Source organism: Leptonotus elevatus, chromosome 1 (genome assembly GCF_054856555.1).
Source record: "Leptonotus elevatus isolate MCC_2025b chromosome 1, RoL_Lele_1.0, whole genome shotgun sequence".
Taxonomy (NCBI): Eukaryota; Metazoa; Chordata; class Actinopteri; order Syngnathiformes; family Syngnathidae; genus Leptonotus; species Leptonotus elevatus.
Window position 1 is genome coordinate 46216509 of NC_141239.1, and position 23734 is coordinate 46240242.

General features: G+C 40.8%; 2 protein-coding genes across 3 annotated transcripts; one reads left to right on the top strand and one right to left on the bottom strand.

The window, feature by feature from the left end:
* The first annotated feature begins 78 nt into the window (after window positions 1-78).
* Window positions 79-4063, top strand: LOC147182507 (uncharacterized). 2 transcript variants are annotated; one of them, XM_086098383.1, is made up of 4 exons: window positions 79-587; window positions 1234-1511; window positions 1643-2433; window positions 3991-4063. In XM_086098383.1, exons 1-4 carry the CDS (start codon window positions 353-355, stop codon window positions 4007-4009), a joined length of 1323 nt encoding a protein of 440 aa, XP_085954509.1. In that variant the 5' UTR covers window positions 79-352; the 3' UTR covers window positions 4010-4063. The 2 variants fall into 2 exon arrangements, with proteins under 2 accessions (XP_085954509.1, XP_085954592.1); XM_086098466.1 differs by having other exon boundaries at window positions 1643-2455; window positions 3991-4048.
* On the bottom strand, window positions 3152-7302 carry ccdc97 (coiled-coil domain containing 97). The gene is made up of 7 exons (XM_086098588.1): window positions 6941-7302; window positions 6456-6629; window positions 4761-4920; window positions 4601-4689; window positions 4211-4400; window positions 3959-4082; window positions 3152-3294 (listed from the first exon to the last, which is right to left on the bottom strand). Exons 1-7 carry the CDS (start codon window positions 7100-7102, stop codon window positions 3180-3182), a joined length of 1014 nt encoding a protein of 337 aa, XP_085954714.1. The 5' UTR covers window positions 7103-7302; the 3' UTR covers window positions 3152-3179.
* Window positions 7303-23734: the final 16432 nt, after the last annotated feature.

The window sequence follows — 23734 nt, forward strand, 5'->3', positions numbered from 1 at the left end:
GTGCCTGTTGGGGACGTCACACTAGCAGCGAGGCCAAACTGACTGAGCAGCTGCTCTGCGCATCGGTCAGGTTGTGGGCAGCCGCAGCGCAGCCATTTCTGGGCTCCCCTGAACGCACATTCTCTCCCTTACTCTCTCTCTCACACACACATACACACACCGAGGTGGTGTGTGTACTGTCCACCACACACGCGTGTAAGGTAGAGGAAAATCGCTGCTAAAACGTATCTGAATTCTGCTGAAATCCGCCATCCCTAAACTTTCTCCGAATTGAACGCCTGCGCAGCCACCTCCCTCTCTCGGTTTGTATGATTCTTTGTGCACGTACGTCTAGCGTGCACGTGTGTCCGCAATGGAGACCACAGTTCTACAAAGAGGTAGCTGCGACGCAGGAAAAGTGCACGTGAAAAAGGAGGAGGGCGATGAAAAGCAATCTGCGCTGGTTTTGGGCAGCCAGGGCTCGCCTGCGCCTTGCAGCGATCCTGCATGCGGAGGAGGAAGAGGAGGGCTGGATCACGCTACAGAAGAGCTGAGGGGGCCGTCGGCGCTTCACGTAGCAACCACCACTACTACTGATGTACAATTGTGTGAGTGCTAACATCTGCTCTTACATTTTGTTGTATTTTTTATTTATTTATTTATTTGGCGGTGTATTTACATCATACATTCACCAAGTGAAAATCAGGAACAGGTAAGCAGTGCTCCACTAGATGGCGCTGTTTTGCTTTATAATATCACTGTCCATTGTAAAGCAAGTAGCCTACTTGCTATCTCTAGATGTTGTAGGTGTTCCCATATATCAGAAATACATTTAGAACACGTCTTCTTCTTTTTTATATATAAGGAAAAACGTACATAATTTGGAGCTATATACATGGACTTGCCCCTAGTTTACATTTTGAACAGCCCCGTTTGGCACTTGCAATGGAAGGTGTGTTGAATACATTTTCTTCACGAGCCATCATAGTTGGGATTTCCCTCAGAGGGATGTTATAACTGAAAATGATATTACTAAATTACTGAATCATACCACACATTTACCCCTGCATTTCATTGTTATTATTTTTCACAACAAATTAAGTTTAAAATAACAAGTCATGTAAAACCACGACAACCAAATACTATCTATTGCTCAATTCACATTACTTCTTTTAGCAATTCAGTTTGGACTATAAGTTTGTGTTTAGAGCAAACATGCGTAATCACTACTTTTTTGCTGCTCCCCCTCCCCAGCTTCAGTGATGCCACCTGCTCCTCCCCCCGGTTCCGATTTCTCTTCCAAGGCAGTTTTGTGTCTGATTGACGCGGTCGGCCGCCGCTGGGGTTTGTATGAGACCCGGGAGCGCTCGCAGCTCTTCCAGAGCGTCCAGGAGGAGTTGGCCGCCAAGGGGCACTTCCTCCCTGTTGAAAGGATCCGCCGCAAGTGGAACAACCTGATCGTCACGTACAAAAGGGTTAAGGATCGCAGTCGAGAGACGGGACACGCCAAGACATCCTGGGAGTTTTTTGATGTGAGTGTTATGGTTCCAAAAATTGCTTTTCTGGTTAAAGAACATAAACTTTCAGAGGAACACTCACGTTTGAATGAAATCCAAATAAATGCAATTGCAGTTACCTGAGATCAAATGTGTGTGTGTTGCAGCTGATGGATGCTACGCTGTGTGACACTGTTGGTTCTTACATCAGCAGCAACAAACGCGGCAAAGGAAGTGGAGCCGTTGTCCCACAAGCCTCAGCGAAGGCCACACCAAGACTAAACGTCCCGCCGTCGGCCACTATCTTCCGCCCTAATGGGAACTTCCCCGCCTCTGTTCTAGTGGAATCAGGGGTCAAGAGTCAGGCTGCAAGCACTGGTGCTATAGCATCAATGCCGGCTGTTCGCCAAACAGAAAGTCCGGACCTCAAACCCCTGATAGTCCTTAACAGTGAGATTGTAACTGCCAACCTTCCCCTGGCGTCCACTGAGCCACCGCAATCATTTATCTCCTCGCCTTGTTTTACCCAAACCGCCTCCCCTTCTCTTGGAGCCACCGTCAACACAGACCCAAACGCATCCCGCAAAGCACCGTCCTTCCCAACAGATGTCATATGCTTCCGCCGTAGCAACAACCACAACCTTGCTTCCAAATTCCCCTCTACGTGCTCCTCTCTTTCATCCTCTGTTTCCACCTCGGCAATATCTGGACCCGAAGGCCACAAGGGAAATGAGGCGCAAAGCGGCTCCTCCTTCTACCAGGAGATATTAAAGCGAAGGGAGGAACACCCTGAGCTGGATGGCGTGGCTCGCGTCCGGAGGGAAGCCAGAGAAAGGCGGCGTGAGAAGAGGGAGGTGCGGATGGGGAAGTCCCTGAGCAGGATTGCTACGGCCCTGGAGCTGCTCTCCTCTAAACAGGACACCGTCATCGCCCTAATGCAGAGGCTGGCTGACAGAAAGTGAGGAAAGAGGATGAAACAGGTGTTAGCCACACATCAATCCATATGTTGCGTTCCAAAGAAACATGGCTGTGGCAGCATTATGCTTTGAGGCTGTCGCTGAATGATGAACAGTTTGTAATGGCGATGTTTGCACAAAACCTTCAGGCTTCTGCTAGAAGGCGAAACAAAAAAAGTTAGGGAAAAAAGCTATTGGAACATCTGAAATTAATTTGCCGTTAATCAGAGCTACTTTCGGTTGGGCGATGTGTGCTGACTTGCATTTGACGTGTTTGAATGGGTAATTCTGAACCCAGTTAAATGAGGGTGTGCACACTTGTGCAATCACATTTCAGTTGTTACTTCCCCTCTAGAAAATATATATTTTTTTAGTTGTGTAGCTTATTGGTCACATCAATGGCGGAAAACATTTTGTTATTTGTGTCACGAAAATGACGCTGACACTATCGCCTAAGAGTGAAACCTATGCAGGATCCCATTCTAATTAAATAAATTTATCCGAACCATGTTTACTAGTCATTACTACAATATCTGGCTCCTCATTATGTCTGGTAATAAATATTGTTTTCAAGACAAACAAGCACACTCTAATGAGATCCAAGGTATGTGTTTCCCATGGAAGCTCACAATTATCAATCTATTCCAAAAACAATATTTATTACAAATTACAAGTATAAGCATTTGTGTGCAACATAACACAAATACAGTAGACCACAACTTTAAGAATAGATTTATTGTCCTTGTGGTTACTGTTCTATCATCATTTCTTCGTCTTCATCCTCATCTTCATCAAAGTACTTTTCCTCAGCATCTCTGCCGACGATGTCAAGGTTGTCATAGTCAGGATTCTCATCCACTTCACTATCGTGGAGACACAAGCACACAATTGATTAAATTTTTTTAAGAGAATGGGAGAATTTCCAATATTCTTAATTCCTTTTTCAATGTCTTATTCCCACTGAGCCGATTCAATCTACTCGAAGGAAATGCTATTAAAACAAATAACACATTTTGATGAATTCCTATATGCCAATCCCTCATTAAAGCATAAGTTTTAAACACAATGTTGAAAATGATAATGGCCTTTAGGTGTTTTTTATTGTACTGTAATCCAATAAACAAGGATTTTAGTTTGGAGCAATAAAGATAGAGGCAAATGGGAATGTCGACTACAATTTCTACAAAACAACGTGCAAAAAATTCTTTCGATTTTTTCCCACCACCCAAAGATAAAATTTAAAAATATTTTGAAAATGATTTCACGCCCAAACACAATTCAGGACATGAAATGGAATGGTAAATCTTTAACGATTGACCTACATAATTAAAGTATTAAACCTAATTTCACAAATTAGAAGCTTAGTATATTTTTTGCAAAAACTGCAATGTAAAGTACTAATCCCACTTTATCAAAACTATACACTGCACCCATATATAAAAGTAGTTATCAAGTATGCTGTCAAACTAAAGTTCCAATAAATGTTTTAAAAACTCTCTAATGCCTATAGCTTGAGAATAACTGAACCTGTAGTTGAAGTCTGTGTCTTTGCCATCAAGGAAGCGTTGGTGCATCTGACTGATGAACTCCTCCCGAAGAAGCGCTTTCTCCTCAGAGGTAGGCTCCCAAGTCTTCTCCTGGACTGTGTCTTCTTCAGTGAGAATGTCAAAACACACACAGAGAAAGACAAAAACGTCACTTCAGTAATAGCAAACTAACAGATGTCCTGACTCTGCATTTCTTATCTTCTTTTCTAACTAAAGCTCAAGCAACCCTTGCCTTCATCCTCCTCCTCTTCCTCTTCCAGCGCACACTCCTCTCTATCCTGCTCCTCCTGCAGACGACTCTGGATGAGACTCTCCTGGTAGGAGTTGAGGAGGAGGTGTGTCAGGCCTCCTGTGATTCCCTCTGATGCCGCCGATCCTTGCTGTGCACCACCTAACATGGCCTCTTGGGAGCGCTCTATCACCTAAATAGTCAAGTAAAATGTATTAGTATTGTGAGGAAATATTGTGATTTTGGTGAAGGGCTAACAATATTCAGAGGTTTGATTCTATTCCTGGAGGGGATTACACATCATGAAACCAACACTTTTGTTGGGTTTGTCTCAATTAGTTAGGACAAACTATCAAAAAATAAAAATGATGATTAAGTAAAGTATATTATTACCTCTTCATCAGTTAGGTACTGTCCAATATATTGTTCATACAGCAGCGGCTCCCTTGTTCGCATTTGTTCTTCACTGAAATATAGACCCTCTAAGAAAGTGGCAAAAAAAATGAACATCACTGTTTATATAGTTTTTGGGAAAAAAACAAAAAGCCTCTACCTTTCTGCAGGGACCTGAGTGCAGCGTAGCGCTTGTTTCGAACTTGCGTCTTGTGTGTATTTCCTGCTGCCTGCTTCTGGATCACTTCGCTGTAGTGCTGAGCCCGCGGGTCATTGCTGACTTGGGAAAAAGCTGGCAGATGTTCGGGCTTCAACCACCTCTGGTAATGTGGGAAATGAACGAGGTGAGGTGTAAACGGAGTGTTGCAAAAAGTTATTTACTCTGCAAATGTGCACATTGTGGTTTAACCTATTCAATGAAATTTAACATACTGTTCCACTTGCATATTTTCTCTCAGATTTTTCTGTTCCCTGAAATTTTATTAACTCACCTATTTTCTGTCATTTTGTGCTCAGGCCAAATCCATATAAAATTATTGTTTTGGCGCTATGTTGGTGCCAAAAAGCTGTGATGAAGTGCGTTCCAACGCTTCATGTACAGCAGTGCTCGCTTTGCCACCATCTTGTGGCACCTATCTTCAGTTATACAAGTTTTGGGGTCATCAATTACTCATGGATGTTTGCTACATGCCGCATGGCTCGGATGTCATCCCCCGCAAATAACTGTAGTTCCAAAACAAATCGTCTATTCCCCACATCCAATTAAGTCATATCTTATTGAAGGTGCTCAAAAATTCCATCTAACCAGAAAGAGAGAGAAAACGCATACAGCCGAGGCTTATTTTGTTTTTAAAAATCATATTTTATCATCACCTAATTCAGCCTTTTTGATACTCAGTATACAACATTAGGAAAGTAATGGAAACATTTAATAGCATAAAAGTCAATGCAATCCATCCCTAAACATGTGGCATGAAATATAACTTATTTTCTTTTTTTTCTAGAACACCGTATAAGTTAATGATAGCGGGAAACTATTTTGTGTGCAGTCTGTGCACACATATTGTTACCAAGTTAACAAATTGGGCATTGTAGAAAACTGAAGAAAAAAAGAAAGAATCTTTTTAATGTCTGTACATCAGTACATTTTTTCAATCTGTATTTTCCCCCCCTCATACATAAGTGTAACAGTTTAATAAATTCTTATACTTTTACCAGTCTTTTTTTTGTGGCAGAAGTTTCTGTAGCCCACTACTACATAAGTACAGACAAGTGTGAGGACTTTTGCCACCTATGCTGATATGTTAGTACAGGCCAAAAGTTTGGACACACACATACATCTCATTCAATGTGTTTGCTTTATTCTCATTACTATTTACAGTGTAGATTCTCACTGAAGGCATCAAAACTAAGAACGAACACATGTGGAGTAAAGTACTTGAAAAAAAAAAAGGTGAAATAACTGAAAAAGTTGTTTTAGAGTCTAGTTTCTTCAACATAGCGACCCTTTGCTCTGAAGACTGCTTTGCACACTCTTGGTATTTTCACCTCTGGGAACTCCTTCAAAACTGTTGGAGAACCATTTCAGGTGAGTACTCTTGAAGCTCATTGAGGGAATGCCAAGAGCAAAGAGTGACTATTTTGAAGAAACTGGAATATAAAACATGTTTTCAATTATTTAATCTTTTTTTTAAGTACATAACTCCACTTGTGTTCATTCATAGTTTTGATGCCTTCAGTAATAATCTAAAAATAGTCATGAAAAATAAAGAAAATGCATTGCATGAGAAGGTGTGTCCAAACTTTTGGCCTGTACTGTATGTAGTCAGAAGGGCAGCCAAAACAGTGTACATACGTGGTAGCGCTCCAGGAAGACCAGTGGTTTGGTCCTGTACTGAAGCAGTAGCTCCTTTCTCCGCTCCTCTGCCGTCAGTTCAGCATCTCCTATCTGTTGACTTTTCACTTGGCTTCCACTTGCAACAACAGACTCCAACAAGGCGTGGACTTCAGCGGGGACATCTTGGGACACCTTGAAGTCACATCAAAAGTCAGAAAGACCACAGTTGAATACGGTAGGGTGCTCATTTTACAAGTAAGGGAAGTAAGGTTAGATTTTAATTAAATTGTTAAAGATTTCTATTTCATTAATTACAACTTTATTTTCATTGTGCCAAGTCACCAAGCCTACACTTGTTTTTTAACTTTTACTTTGGAATTAGTACTTCTACGTTAACCAGAGTCTTGTGTTATTGTAACAATTTTATACAAGTCTGTACTCCTTGTAATATGTGAACGAAAACGTTTACCATCTCTATATACAACTAATGCTTTTTGACTCACCTGGGTATCTTGCAGTGGTTTTGAATGGTCAATGCGGGGAGCACGAGGCACTGGAAGTAGTATCTCCAGTTTCTCCGGTACTGTGCGCTGGTCGTCCTGAATACATTTATCAGACGGCGTAGGTTGTTTTCTAACGGGAGGTTCAGTAATTTCACCCCACATTGCTGCTCAAGTGTTCCTTGGAACGGCCCAAAGTTAATGTAAGCACGTTGCTGTACTAATGTATAATCATTGGCGCAGATAACAGTGGTTAGTAGCTACCAGCCACGTTTAACATGATAAGACGTGAGTAGTTTTATCGAGTAATGTAGAAAAATCGTTGTTATAGTACGCCGCCATATTGGTCCGTCACTATTTTTGTTCCCCGGAAGTTACAACAGACATCCGCTCTCTACTGGTCTTTTGTGTAAATACCCATTTCGGCGCTGGCTTGATTTTTACATATATATATATATTTTTAATTCTTATTATTTTACAAATCCTATGGCTAGCAAGCTAACTTGAAACACAAATTCCTGGCTAGAAACCACACCAATCCTGTTTTGGAAACCTTTTTTCTGTTTTGTTTTGAATTAAACTGGGTTTAATAAACATGATTGTAATAAATAGGTGTTAAAAAAAAGTTGAGACAGATATTTGACAGATTTAAATCATGTATAAAAGTCTTCAACATACTGAGAGACCCTAGTAGAAAGTCTTCACTTTTATTTTTGTATGTTTTGTTTTTGTTTTTTAGATCCACATCCCTGTTCAAATGTGCCATTCAGTAGAAGAGTACAAAGCATTAAATACAACATGAAACACAGCGAAGGCAGCCATCCTCAAGTGGTGTGCAACAGCCAGGTGCTATTTTGCTAACTTAAGCAATGATTTTTGTTTGTTTGTTTGGTTGGTTGGTTGTTTTTTCACCCCAGCAGTGCCTTCCTCCACGGAGTCCTCCCATGAACGCCATTCTTAGTTAAATGTGGGTAGATTAAATAAAATAGCAACAGTTCAAGATAATCCCCAGAGAAACAGGAATTTAAGTATTACAATCTACTTCATGATCACCAACAAATGAAAACCACTCATTAGCAAGTATATTGCCTTATTACAGGTTTGAAACTGGTCATCCTGTCCTAGGTTATCCAGTCCACCCTTATTGCTAAAAACAAAAAAATGTAAACACGGCCCGTTGTTGATTATTGCTTTGTAGGTGTGAGAACCATGCATCTCTTTAGAATTTATAAGGAATACAACAAATACTGTCTTTCAACACAGTAAATTATATAGAGTAAATTTGACTCGAAACAGAGTTTATTTGGTCCCACTCTAAATAGAGTAAAATTGACACCTGGAAGGGCATGAAAAAAAAGTCACTCAAGGGTTGAGGAAAAAACCCACAACATTAGGTTGGGAGCCAATCTACTCCCTGAGCGATGCAGCTCCTGCTGTGTGTTACCCCGGGATTACACCGCATGCGTGTGCATTGCGTCTCCGCTCCGCTTTGCTCCGTCGGCGCAGCCGATTCATTTCCATTCTATCAGTTTGTTCAAATTACACCGGCTGCGTGTGCGCTGCGGATCGACTGCGGACCAGCTGCATCGTGCCGGAGGCTGCCGCACGGATAGACCTATTTTCTATTTTTGCCAGACAACGCATCCGTCGGCATCCGTCAAATGGCAAACTAGCACAGAACACATCGAGCGAGACAGGAAGACCGACGCAGTTTAAAAATAAATAAATTCCGGTTACTTTTCAGAATAAAATACTCACCAGATCCTATTTGGCAATCATGTCAGCAAAACGTCATAATGCTTAACGCTTAATTCACTGCAGCAAACATGGACGAGGAGAGATTTATAATGGAGGTGGATTACTTGGACAACCTAAAAATGGATGCTGCAAGGTACGTCATAGTAGAAGCTGGGGAGTGGACGGTGAGTTCAATCGAAAAAAGTCCACCTCTCTTTCTGCTTCTCTGTTGAGCAGTAAAGACTTTGTGTGCTTGTCGTTGTTTTTAATGCCACATTATCGCGCGTGATCACGGAAGGCACTGCGGGAAGTTGTCAGCGACGGACTGCCGGACCGCAGCTGTGCGCAGCCGGTGAGTTTTGTCCATAAAATTGACGTGTCCAGAGCACGCAGTCAAGACGCAGCGGAGCGGATATGCCACGCACACGCATGCAGTGTAATCCCGGGGTTAGTATATCACCCGTGTCAGCTGGAATCTTTGTAACTCTGAGACCAAACATTATTGGTCTCATCTTGGAAATAAGCAAACAGTAGGAGTGGCATAGCTCAGGTGGTAGAGTGTCTCCCAGGCTGAAGGTCGTGAGTTTGTTCCTCATCCCTTGTGTAACTTAAAAATAAATAAATAAATTAATTAATTAAGTAGAACATTTTGTCAAAATCTCGCCTTGCAAAATTTACCAAGAAAAGTGAAAAATCTTTAATTGATTTTTTTTAATGTAATAGGCAAATTCTCTCGTACACACTGAAAATACTTTGAGTAAAATTTGCTCTGATTGTTTTACTCTCTTCCAAGTGTAAATGTTACTCTATTTAGAGTGGGACCAAAAAGACTCAGTTTCGAGTCAAATTTACGAGGACTTTACGGTTGATTTTTACTTGTACCTTTTTTTAAATTTGATGTCTTGTTTGTCCATGCTAACGACTCAGGAAGGCTCATTGGTGGTGTGATTTTGAGACGTTCACTGATTTACATACACACACAACATTTTCAAATGCATCACAGTTATATTTACATAAACTAACATATCAGTATGCACATACTTGAAACTACAGTCACACATGCAACAACATACCTGCAATCAATACACACACAAGCGTCACGCGCACAACAGAAAAAGTGAGATAATCCATGCCAGCTCTGTGGTTGTGGCCTTATTGCAAGTAATGATGTATTAAGGTCCTGATTCGTTCCCCCTTCTCTTGTTCAGTGTTGGGAGTAACTGCGTTTAAACTAACTGCGTTAGGTAACTGTTTTTTTTAAATAAACGGACTAATCTAACTAGGTATTCTCCCCATATCTGAAACGCCGTTATCGTTATTGTATGAGAAATGCGTTGCGTTATAATTGATTTATTAGATTCAAGGCTCAAAATAAGTTGACAAGACATTGTGCGGTGACTAGCTCTGAAAATGTCATTTGCGCACAGTTCGAGGTACTGTTGTTGTCGGACCTCGTCACAATAAAAGTGTCTTGACAGCTGCTATGTAGAGTGACTTTTATTTTGGAGGTGCCGCAGGAAGCGTGTTACGACGTGACGGACGTGTCGTCCTTCTTCTTTCTGGACCTTAAGGCTTAATTCAATTACCAGTTACTTTTTTAAGCAAGTGATGAGTAACTATAACTAATTACTTTTTTAAAGTAACGTTCCCAACACTGCTCTTGTTAGACTTTTAAGTTCTTCGCCTGGGGACACCGCCACCATCTTCTTGCATATAAACACCATCAGAGGAGAAACATCATCCCAACGTGCACATCGTATCGTCTGTCCATCCCGTCGCTGATAACCAAATGGGCCAGTTTTTTTTTTTTTTTTTTTTAAGAGCTCAGTATTGTTCATTCGGAAATGTCATCATCATTGCTCTTTTTTTTTTTTTTTTTTTTTTTAAATATATATATATATATATATATACACATATATACATACATATATACATATATACATACATACATACATACATTTTTTTTTTTTTTGTGTGTGTGGGTGAGTATGTGTGGGTGCGTGCGTGCGTGCGTGCGTGCGTGCGTGCGTGCGTGCATGTGTTTGTTAGCTCACCAGAAAACCTATTAGAAAAAAAAAAATCTCATACCGTTCACCTAAATCGAACACCAGGAGACCCGAGGGGACCGAAGAAAACCAAGGAAGGTGAAATCCAGCACCGACCAGACACCCCCCACCAGAACTCCTCCCCAGCCCAAGAAACATCCAGACCCCAACAAATCCAAAAAACATAAAATCAGGGAGGCCTCAAGAGACCAACGGAGAGACCGAGAAAAGGAAGGAAGGACAGACGAAGCCGCGTGAGATCCGAGACACCAGCCTCCACCGATTCAATAACCTGAGGAGGAAACAGATTGTGTCTGAGTTTCGGTAGATGCTGGTGTGGTGGATCTGGCATGCATGAAAATCTCCACCAAAGAGGGGAGCCGTCGACCCCCGCCGGAACAGAGCAAGCGCAACACCTCAGGGCCCCCCAGGCCGCGGCAGCGCCAAAGGACGACCCCCGGGCCCCACCAGGGCCACCGGCCGGAGAGCAAACCCAGGAGCAGGAGCGCCCCCCGCCCCAACACGGCCCGCGCCCCCGGCCCAACGCAGCAGGACGGGGCACTGCAGGCCCACCAGGCACCCCACCGGCCCCCAACCCCCGCCCCCCCCCACAACCCCCCGCCCCCCATCCACCCCCGCCACCCACCCCAACCCAGCCCCAGCCGCCCCCATGCCCCCAATCCCCCAGACACCCCCCACCTCCAGCACCCCCCACCCCGCAACCCCCACCACCGCCCCCCCCCCAACAAAGCCGCCCCCCCCCCCCGACCCCACCCCGACCAACCGGCAGCCCCCCAACCCCCGACCCCCAGCCCCTGGGGACCACCCGCACCCAGGCACCGGCGCCGAAGAGGGGCCGGACAGCGGAGCGGAGAGGGCAGCCGCGCCCACCCCACCCCCCGCCGTGTGGAAGGACGGAACACCGGGGGCAGAAGGGGGAGATGGGGGCACCGGAGGGCGGCCGACACCCCCGAACCCCAGGCCCAGCGGGGGAAGGCCCCGGTCGTCACCCCAGCGTTCTTTGTGAAAATTAACCCCTGTTACTGAGTCCGCCAGCTCGCGGACTGGCGAACTCTACCCCTAAACCGTGAATGTGACCCCACCCAGTGTATATACAAGTGTGTGTGTGTGGTGCATTAAAATTAGGAGCAGGTGAACCGGAGCCGATGGAAATGATATTCCCACGCTCCGATCGACCCGCCACCCAAGCATGTTGCTGAGTGTATGTGGTGCATTAAAAAAAATAGATAGGGCGGGGGGGGGGGGGGGTGGCGACACGGACAGGGGACCGCAGCACTGCTCTATACTGCGGCCCCCAACCGATGGCACCCCCACAAGCCCCCCCCCCCCCACCCACAAGTTGTGTGGTGTATTAAAATTGGAGGGGAGTTGTAGGGTGAAGACGGTGTTTCCACCCTACCCCACCCCCCAAAGTGTGTTATGTGCCCTATATGTCTATAAAAGTGTATTGTGCAAACCTAGTGTAGTGAGTTAAGAGGTGTGACCAGCGGGGCCCCCCCCAACCGGGCGGGGGCAGGAGGCGCACCGGCCCACCAAGCCCCCACCCACCCCACCAGGACCCCGGCGGGCATATGGGACCCGTCCGGCGGGGCGATAGGGCTCGCCCCCCGGATACTGGGTCCCGCCCGAGGTGTCAGGACGCCCACCGGAGCGGGGCGGGCACGACACCAAACCCCAGCCACCCCCGCCGGCCCCCATAGCACCGAGACCCGGGCCATGGATGGAGCCCCCGGCCCAGGGGAGGGGAAGGAAGGCGTACCGGGGAAGGGGAAGGGAGGAGGGAAGGGGACGACAAGAAGGGCAGGGGGCAGCGGCAGGGACGCAAGGAGAGGGGGAGAGGAGGAGGAAGGGCGACGAGGGAGAGGGGACAGGGAGGCGGAGGACGGGCGGGGAGAGGCGAGGAGGGAGAGGCAGCAAGGGGGAGGAAGGGGGAGGGGAGAGGGAACCACCGGGCACCCCGGCGGCCCACAGGCCCCGAACCGCGTCGCCGGGCCCAGAGCGACGGACCGCGCCGGAACGGCGCCGCCCCCGACACCAGGGAAAGCCCCGCAACGCAGCACCCCCCAAGAGACCCAGGGAACGGCCAAGACGCAGCCGCCACCCAGCAGCCAACAGAGGGGCAGACCCGCCCACTCCCCGCCAGGGGGGACAGCACCCACAGAATTAACCCACTGGCATGCCGTGAATCCGAATATCAACCCCTGGTGCCCATCGGAGGTGAATCCGCTCGATCCCGCTGGCAGCAGCCGGGTTCCTGACTATGGAAACACAACCATTAGTTACAAATTGCCTAATACAGAAACATCAATGCCAGTTATAACGCTGCTGTGGCTCTCGCTAACAGGCAGAATTAAAATCCAAGTTTAGGTTAAAAAATTCTATATACGTAGACCATGTTTCTTTAAATTTTGACATTTGGTTTTTATTTGAGGCAGATATTTTTTCCATTAAAATATGATTTATGAGGAGGTTAGACCATTGGTCGATATTCAAAGTTTGTTTATTTTTCCAGTTAACAAGAATTGTTTTTTTTGCGATAGTAAGGGCTACAAGTATAGATTGAAATTGTTTATGTGGTAAGTCAATTGTTGTTAAGTCACCTAGCAAACACAAGTTTGGAGAGAACGGTATCCTACAGTCCAAGACAGCGGAAAGTTTTTCTAAGACTTTAGTCCAGAAACACATAACCGGAGTACATAACCATAAAGCATGAAAATAAGTGTCTGTAGTGTTTTGTAAACACTGGAGACAAATGTCGGAGTCTGAGAGTCCCATTTTCTTCATCATATATTGAGTAATGTATGTTCTGTGAATAATTTTATATTGGATAAGTTGTAAATTTGTGTGTTTTGTCATTTTAAAAACATTTTCACAAACTTGAATCCAAAAGACAGATTCCGGAGCTATAGACAAGTCTGTTTCCCAAATGGGCCAGTTTTATTGTCCACCATAGCACTATAAGTTGGTTGTAATGCACACTGACAGGTTTGAAAAATGACCTTGTATTTTCAGCCCTCTCTCACCTCTCAGTATCACATCATATTATCTGGTGTCACAACGGACGGAGGCTTGTGATGGAGATGAATGGAACTGTCAATGAGGGCAACAGATTTCTGATCATGCGTGGGGTATACAGGCAGTATTCACCTCGAACAAAGGAAAGGATTTTTAGAATCAGCAAGAAACATCTAATGGCAAAATTGGACACGGAACCTAAATGCATATCTGATTAATGTACTAATACAGCTATCCTGAGAGCATGTACAACTAGTGTGTGGTATGCTATGGTCAACATTTTGCGCTTTCCATTGTTACAAAACAGGAGAAAAGATTCATGAAGCTTTGATAATATCATATTGCTAATGAGAGCATGCATCATTGTGTTATTGAGGGGAGAATACAAATATAAGATGCATGGGAAAAGACAATTTTAACTAGTGGTATATTTTCCCATTTTCTCCTGAGAATGATTAGGGGCTAGAAATGAATGCAAGCTTAGAGCGAATACGAGAAAATAAGTCACAGTGTGGGACAACGCGAGTGAGCTAAAATAGGCTACATCAGAGGACAGAAAACGTAGAAGCAGGGTTCAGGAACAGTTTATGATGGGGCAAAAGAGAGGCAAATGTGCACTTGCTGCATTCATGGCATGAACAATTTAATGGGATTTCAACTTTCTGGCACTCGGGGCAAACAGCTTGCCTTCTTCATAAACTTAGAGAAGACATTGGCAACGTTTGCATTTCTCCACACAAAATGTTTAAAGGGGAAGTCAACCTGCAAAATGTACTTACTATAATATGTTCTATGCAGCCCCACTAGTCTAAACATGGTATTCTGATTAATATTATGTTTGTGGAAATATGAAATAAGCAGTAAAACCCACCCATTTTTATCCGCCATAGTGGGTGGCCATTTTGCCACTTGCTGTCCACTGAAAATGACATCACAGTGGCTCAGGGCTCAGGTAACAACCAATCACAGCTCATTTGTTTTCTGAAGCTCAGTTGTGGCCGCCTCCTGAGATGGATTAAAATGAGTGGATTTGGCTAATTAATTCATATTCCTCCCACACAATATTAATTAGAATGCAATACTAGTGGGACTGCATAACAACATAGTGTAGAGATTTATATTTTATTTTTATTACTTCCACTTTAGCTTCATGACTTGTCACATGCTGGTTATTGGATGTGATGCATTTCACAGAAATTTGGTCATTACACATTAAATATTGTACAGTTTAATTTAACTGGTCATCGTAATCAGGGCTGTTTTTAATGTTGTGGGTTTGTTTATAATTCATGTAAAGCACTTGGTGTTAAAAAAATAAAGTTTGATTGATTGATACCACCACACAGACTTCAGTCCACCACGACAGTAACTATTGGATACACCTGACATCTGTTATGCCACCATCTATGAAATATTTCCTTAGAAAATGTTTAGGATGTAAATAAAGTACCTGCTACTAGTACATAATTAATATGTATCAGGTAGAGTATATACAATCTTGAGGCGACTAGTTTTCTCATACCTTAGCAACACCAGCAAGGTTTGAGCTAAATTTGGAGATAGCATGGCTCAATGCATAATGCTGCTGCGCAGTATATGATGACCCACATACAAGTCCTGATGCACACAAGTTCATGCCCAATTTCATAATTGGATTTTGGAGACCACTTGTTGAATTAAAAAGTTCCAGTATTTATTTATTGGTAATAATTTGGTCAGCAAAGGAAATCAACAAAATGTGGCTTACACCTCACGGTAAAGTCATCTTTTATCAGAAGCAGACTTTATAATCATGCACATAAATGTTCCCTTTCATCTCTTTGGTTTGTTGCTCCATTTTTCTTCCAGCTGCCACTCCACATTCATCTACACCTCTAATCTTCCCCTTCCTTTTCACTCTTCATCTTCCACCTATTGATTTCCATCCTTATCACTTTCTCGCCACCTTCACTTCACTTCACTCATCCATCTATATCTATCTACCGACTTCCTATGTATGTTGATGTACTAAACCCCCATAGGGCCACATGACCCTCTTCTGTAGGGTAGGTAACAGGTTTAAGAGGGTTGGCATCCCCTGTGGGAGTGTATACCAGCAGTCCGGCAGTGCTCAGTGACGTGAATTGAGGCTTTAGCAGGTACCATCAGTCTTGCTCCAGGGCTGCTAATCCACTCACACAAGTGACGTGGGTGTCTACTATGTAGTCACATTGCATTAGGACGGTGGCACATTTTTGACTGCACGACACATCGTACTCGGACATTTAAAACACACGCGCACACACACACACAAGTTTGTTTTACTCTCGTTGTGGGGCCATCTCATTGACATAATGCATTTCCTAGCCCCCTCCCCTATTTCTTACCCTAACCTCAACCAAAACCAATTCAAACCTAAATTCTAAAACCAAGCCTTGACCCTCAAAAAGAGGTTTAAACTTGTGGGGCCCAGCAAAATGGCCCCACATGGACAGGTGGGCCCCACAATTGGTCCCACTATGTAACAAAAACAAGACACACACACACACACACACACACACACACACACACACACACACACACACCCCCACACACACACACACACATACTTGCCTCTGTGTATTATGAGGACATTTTTTCCAAACCGGTTTAATTGTGTATTACAGGGACACCCCTTTCTGCTAATGCCAGAGAGATGGGACTTGCACCCAAAAAATTTTTTTGGGGTTGTCCAGGAGAATTTCACTTCAAAACTTGAAAAAACTCAACACACGAAAAAAAGAAAAACCTGAAAAAATCCGTAATTGTGAGGACATAGATAATGACCTAAATAAGCCACGCCCATTGCAAAAATGGTAATTATGAGGACCAACTCACATTACAAGGACAAAGTTTACACAACACACAGCAACCATGTCACTGAAGTGATTTGAAAGTTCTGGCATTCTGACTTTACACAAACTAAAATGGCATTGATGTGTAATGACTTACCTGATATAAGGACACATTGTTGTACATAACAATACTGTGAAATGCAAAGTCATACCTGATCTGTCCTAAAATTGTAAGTTTTAACATGGTGCTCATGTTACAACTTACAATTTTAGGACAGACTGAAACTGGTATGTTAATAAAACTGCTTCTTATGTGAACAGGTTATCTAGGTCAAACACAGCTTTGTAATGGATAAGCTCGACATGAAACCAGATGCAAAAGAGTCAGTGAACATTGAACATTTTATTCTTTAAAACATGACTACCTCTCATCTTAAAGGATGAGCAGTTTTCTCATAGCTCATTCCTGAAATACCTTCGGATTTCTGAATTTCTGAAACAGGTTCAATGTAGGAAGTGTCCGAAGTACTGTGAGAATCTGGAACATATTCCTCTGCTAACGAATCCTCACTTGAACTGGATACATCAGCAACCTAATTTTTTAAACGAAAACAATTATTACATACATACATACATACACATATTGTCGCTGTTCTGTGAAAAACACTTCCACCATAGGAGCTACCGGAGAGCAGCCCGCGACCTAAAAATGGAAACGTGTTTTTCACAGGACAGCAATGATATCCATATATACAGTAGATGCACACATACTTATGCATATATACAGTGGCTCTAAAATTAACCTGCCATATGCGGGTTAAAATTCATTTTGGCGGGTGGTCATAAATATTTACTAGCTTTACTTCGCTGTTACTTAGTGATGTTACACTCGAAGTAGAAGCTTGAGAAAAGTGTCGAGCGCTCGCGGCAGAAGTAGCTCCCGCCATTGATGGGCTAATGTGCTAAAGTTAATTTACCAAAGGTCTTCATCATCAAGCAGTTTTGCATTTTTTTTAAACGGGATATGTGCCAGATGCTGGAGCAAACTAGAAAAGCATTTAGAACCTAAAGTTTGTGCACATACTAAAGATTATTATAAATCTAGTCACATTTATTCGAAAGATGAGATGAAGCATTTAACAAGAGGGATAGTTAATATGCTTAATCTATGGCATTGCCCCTAAAACAGATATTGTGTGATACAGTCCTTCAGTTACAGTAGACTTTTCTATTTTACCGAGTCAGACAGTCGTTAAGATTGAGACAATTGCTCAACATTTAGCTGCTTGCAACTAAAGATAAAGGTATAAACATGGGTCATAATTTATCCTCTTGACTAAATTATATTCATTCAATGAAAATGCCTGCACTATTAATTCTGGTTGCGTGAAACAAAGATCCATTGCGGATACAAATAACACAGAAGATAAAATACCCATCATGCCAGTCCATTCTAGTGCAGCGAAAGGTCCAAAACATAAAGCACATTTATCCAAGCTTGATACAAGTAAATTAACTACCTGATGTTTACACTTCTGTTTAAAAAAATAAAATAAAATTGATAGCGAGTTCATCTCTAAAATCCACCATAAATAAATTAATGGGAACAAAAGATCACTACAGTGCATAATCCAAATCACCAAACTGCCAACAAATCTTCAATTTGAGATATTTTTAATGTTGACTTGTAGGAATTTTAGTCCCATACAAGCTTATTGTTGGATACAATATTTTGAACGTCTTGGCAATACACATTGCATAAAAAATTGTTGTGATTATATTTGTTAGTTATATAGTTCAGCCCTAGCATCTACTCTACACTCTTCACTCCTAACGTCTTGCTTCTGAAAACTGATTTCAACATCAATATTCAAAAAGAAATCTCGTCACCTGGTCAACTTGGTCTGTGACAGCTACGTCTTCAGCTATGTCTTCAGGTTGTGCTTCAGTTGAAACCTGGTACACATGAAGAGAAAAATACATATAAAATTCAATTCTTAGTAACACGACTGTACCTGTGCATTTACACAGTTACAGTACATACAGAACAATTAATAGGTTAAAGTATTGTAATTGCAAACTCATTTTATTTGCCATTACAAAAATAAATAAATAAATCCTTCTGCACTACAGGTTTGTGTAAATTGGTGACGTCTATTTTTCACAATGAAACAAAAACAAGAAAATACACAGTCCTCAGAGAATCCATACCTGACCAGAGTATGAATTGTATAATAACTCCAAGCCCTCAAAACTTATTTTACAGTCACGGTGTATGAATACACTGTCCTCAGTGTCAGTTATTCACAACTATAACATTGTGAGGACTAAGTATCTGTGAGGGCTGCACAGTATTGACAAAACATGCGACATGGGTGTTTTATACAGTAATGGAGATTATTTCGACATTGAACATGGACCTAAAAAAAAAGGATCTATCTATAGCTATATATTTTTATAATCCAATGAAAAAAAATACACGATAATCCGGAAAAATAAACATGCTCATTGTGATCTAATCTTATCCAATTAAGTTATTTTTTGTTAGTAATGCCCCTCGATACGTTTCTCGTATGGCGATGCGCAATTAAGGTAGTCTCTGATTGGTCAAAGTCAGACTAAAGTATACAATCCAATGTTCATTTGTTGCTTGTCTTTGCAATACACATATTGCATGAGCCATTCGTGCGACAAGATATTTTTTTATATATTGTGCAACGTCTTGCTTCTGAAAAATGTATTTCAACGTCAACATTCAAAAAGAAATCTCGTCACCTGGTCAACTTGGTCTGTGACAGCTACGTCTTCAGTTATGTCTTCAGGTTGTGCTTCAGTTGAAACCTGGTACACATGAAGAGAAAAATACATATAAAATTCAATTCTTAGTAACACACAAGTCTGTACCTGTGCATTTACACAGTTACAGTACATACAGAACAATGAATAGGTTAAAGTATTGTGAATGCAAACACATTTTATTTGCCATTTCAAAAATAAATAATCCGTCAGCACTAATGGTTAGTGTAAATTGGTGATGTCTATTTTTCACAATGAAACAATTAATAGAAAATACACAGTCCTCAGAGTGTCCATACCTGACCAGAGTATGAATTATGAGGACTGTATGTGTAACTCCAAGCCCTGAAAACTTATTTTACATTCGCAGTGTGTAAATACACTGTCCTCAGAGTGTCAGTTATTCACAACTACGACATTGTGAGGACTATGCACCTGCGAGGGCTGCACAGTATTGACAAAACATGCGACATGGGTGTTTTATACAGTGATGGAGATTATTTCGACATGGACTTAAAAAAAAGATCTATCTATATCTATATATTTTTATAATCCAATGAAAAAAAATACACGTTAATGCGGAAAAATAAGCATGCTCATTGTGATCTAATCTTATCCAATTAAGTTATTTTTTGTTAGTAATGCCCCTCGATACGGTTCTCGTATGGTGATGTGCAATTAAGGTAGTCTCTGATTGGTCAAAATCAGACTAAAGTATACAATCCAATATTCATTTGTTGCATGTCTTTGCAATTCACCTATTGCATGAGCCATTCGTGTGACAAGATCTTTTTTTTTTTATAAATTGTGCAACGTCTTGCTTCTGAAAAATGTATTTCAACATCAACATTCAAAAAGAAATCTTGTCACCTGGTCAACTTGGTCTGTGACAGCTATGTCTTTAGCTATGTCTTCAGGTTGTGCTTCAGTTGAAACCTGGTACACATGAAGAGAAAAATACATATAAAATTAAATTCTTAGTAACACGACTGTACCTGTGCATTTACAGTTACAGTACATAAAGAACAATGAATAGGTTAAAGTATTGTGAATGCAAACACATTTTATTTGCCATTTCAAAAATAAATAATCCGTCAGCACTAGTGGTTTGTGTAAATTGGTGACGTCTATTTTTCACAATGAAACAATCAATAGAAAATACAGTCCTCAGAGTGTCCATACCAGAGTATGAATTATGAGGACTGTATGTGTAACTCCAAACCCCTGAAAACTTATTTTACATTCGCAGTGTGTAAATACACTGTCCTCAGAGTGTCAGTTATTCACAACTACGACATTGTGAGGACTATGCACCTGTGATGGCTGCACAGTATTGACAAAACATGCGACATGGGTGTTTTATACAGTGATGGAGATTAAACATTTAACACGGACCTAAAAAAAAGATCTATACATATACTGTATATATACACATACATACATATACATATATACATACATACATACTCTATATATACAGTATATATATATATCTATATCTCTATCTCTATCTCTATATATATATATATATATATATATATATATATATATATATATATATACACATACATACATACACACACACATGCATACAGATATAGATGTATAGATATATATACTGTATATAGAGAGAGAGAGACATAGAGAGACAGATATATAGATATAGATAGATAGATATAGAGATAAAGATAGAGATAGAGAGATCTTTATAATCCAAAGAAAGAAATGCACGTTAATGCGGAAAAATAAGCATGCTCATTGTGATCTAGTCTTATCCAAATGTTATATTTTGTTAGTAATGCTCCTCAATACAATTCTCTTGTATGGCGATGCGCAATTAAGGTAGTCTCTGATTGGTCAAAATCAGACTAAAGTATACAATCCAATATTCATTTGTTGCATGTCTTTGCAATACACATATAACATGAGCCATTCGTGCGACAAGATATTTTTTTTTATAAATTGTGCAACATCTTGCTTCTGAAAAATGGATTTCAACATCAACATTCAAAAAGAAATCTCGTCACCTGGTCAACTTGGTCTGTGACAGCTACGTCTTCAGCTATGTCTTCAGGTTGTGCTTCAGTTGAAACCTGGTACACATGAAGAGAAAAATACATATAAAATTCAATTCTTAGTAACACGACCACCTGTGCATTTACACAGTTACAGTACATAAAGAACAATGAATAGGTTAAAGTATTGTGAATGCAAACACATTTTATTTGCTATTTGAAAAATAAATAATCCGTCAGCACTAGTGGTTTGTGTAAATTGGTGACGTCTATTTTTCACAATGAAACAATCAATAGAAAATACACAGTCCTCAGAGTGTCCATACCAGAGTATGAATTATGAGGACTGTATGTGTAACTCCAAACCCCTGAAAACTTATTTTACATTCGCAGTGTGTAAATACACTGTCCTCAGAGTGTCAGTTATTCACAACTACGACATTGTGAGGACTATGCACCTGTGATGGCTGCACAGTATTGACAAAACATGCGACATGGGTGTTTTATACAGTGATGGAGATTAAACATTTAACACGGACCTAAAAAAAAGATCTATACATATACTGTATATATACACATACATACATATATACATACATACATACTCTATATATACAGTATATATATATATCTATATATATATATATATATATATATATATATACACATACATACATACACACACACATGCATACAGATATAGATGTATAGATATATATACTGTATATAGAGAGAGAGAGACATAGAGAGACAGATATATAGATATAGATAGATAGATATAGAGATAAAGATAGAGATAGAGAGATCTTTATAATCCAAAGAAAGAAATGCACGTTAATGCGGAAAAATAAGCATGCTCATTGTGATCTAGTCTTATCCAAATGTTATATTTTGTTAGTAATGCTCCTCAATACAATTCTCTTGTATGGCGATGCGCAATTAAGGTAGTCTCTGATTGGTCAAAATCAGACTAAAGTATACAATCCAATATTCATTTGTTGCATGTCTTTGCAATACACATATTGCATGAGCCATTCGTGCGACAAGATATTTTTTTTTATAAATTGTGCAACATCTTGCTTCTGAAAAATGGATTTCAACATCAACATTCAAAAAGAAATCTCGTCACCTGGTCAACTTGGTCTGTGACAGCTACGTCTTCAGCTATGTCTTCAGGTTGTGCTTCAGTTGAAACCTGGTACACATGAAGAGAAAAATACATATAAAATTAAATTCTTAGTAACACGACCACCTGTGCATTTACACAGTTACAGTACATAAAGAACAATGAATAGGTTAAAGTATTGTGAATGCAAACACATTTTATTTGCTATTTGAAAAATAAATAATCCGTCAGCACTAGTGGTTTGTGTAAATTGGTGACGTCTATTTTTCACAATGAAACAATTAATAGAAAACACACAGTCCTCAGAGTGTCCATACCAGAGTATGAATTATGAGGACTGTATGTGTAACTCCAAACCCCTGAAAACTTATTTTACATTCGCAGTGTGTAAATACACTGTCCTCAGAGTGTCAGTTATTCACAACTACGACATTGTGAGGACTATGTATCTGCAAGGGTTACACAGTATTGACAAAACATGCGACATGGGTGTTTTATACAGTGATGGAGATTAAACATTTAACACGGACCTAAAAAAAAGATCTATACATATACTGTATACATACACACTCTATATATACAGTATATATCTATATATATATATATATGTATGTATATATACATACATATCTATATATGTATGTATATATATATATACATATATATATATATATATATATACATATATATATATATATATATATATGTATGTATATATATACATATATATATACACATATATATATATATACACACACACACATGCATACAGATATAGATGTATAGATATATATATACTGTATATAGAGAGAGAGAGACATAGAGAGACAGATATATAGATATAGATAGATAGATATAGAGATAAAGATAGAGAAATAGAGAAATCTTTATAATCCAAAGAAAGAAATACACGTTAATGCGGAAAAATAAGCATGCTTATTGTGATCTAGTCTTATACAAATAAGTTATTTTTTGTTAGTAATGCCCCTCAATACGGTTCTCTTGTATGGCGATGCGCAATTAAGGTAGTCTCTGATTGGTCAAAGTCAGACTAAAGTATACAATCCAATATTCATTTGTTGCATGTCTTTGCAATACACATATACTGTATACATACATACAGTATATGCATGAGCCATTCGTGCGACAAAATATTTTTTTATATATTGTGCTACGTCTTGCTTCTGAAAAATGTATTTCAACATCAACATTCAAAAACAAATCTAGTC

What these genes read in the sequence shown, in the direction of transcription:
- LOC147182507 (XM_086098383.1), top strand. Translation starts at nt 353, where the DNA reads ATGGAGACCACAGTTCTACAAAGAGGTAGCTGCGACGCAGGAAAAGTG. An exon ending in TACTACTGATGTACAATTGT is followed by an intron (nt 588 to 1,233) that starts GTGAGTGCTAAC and finishes CCCCCTCCCCAG; the next exon opens with CTTCAGTGATGCCACCTGCT. An exon ending in CATCCTGGGAGTTTTTTGAT is followed by an intron (nt 1,512 to 1,642) that starts GTGAGTGTTATG and finishes TGTGTGTTGCAG; the next exon opens with CTGATGGATGCTACGCTGTG.
- ccdc97 (XM_086098588.1), bottom strand. Translation starts at nt 7,102, where the DNA reads ATGTGGGGTGAAATTACTGAACCTCCCGTTAGAAAACAACCTACGCCG. An exon ending in AGTACCTAACTGATGAAGAG is followed by an intron (nt 4,401 to 4,600) that starts GTAATAATATAC and finishes TTGACTATTTAG; the next exon opens with GTGATAGAGCGCTCCCAAGA. An exon ending in GGAAGAGGAGGAGGATGAAG is followed by an intron (nt 4,083 to 4,210) that starts GCAAGGGTTGCT and finishes TTCTCACTGAAG; the next exon opens with AAGACACAGTCCAGGAGAAG.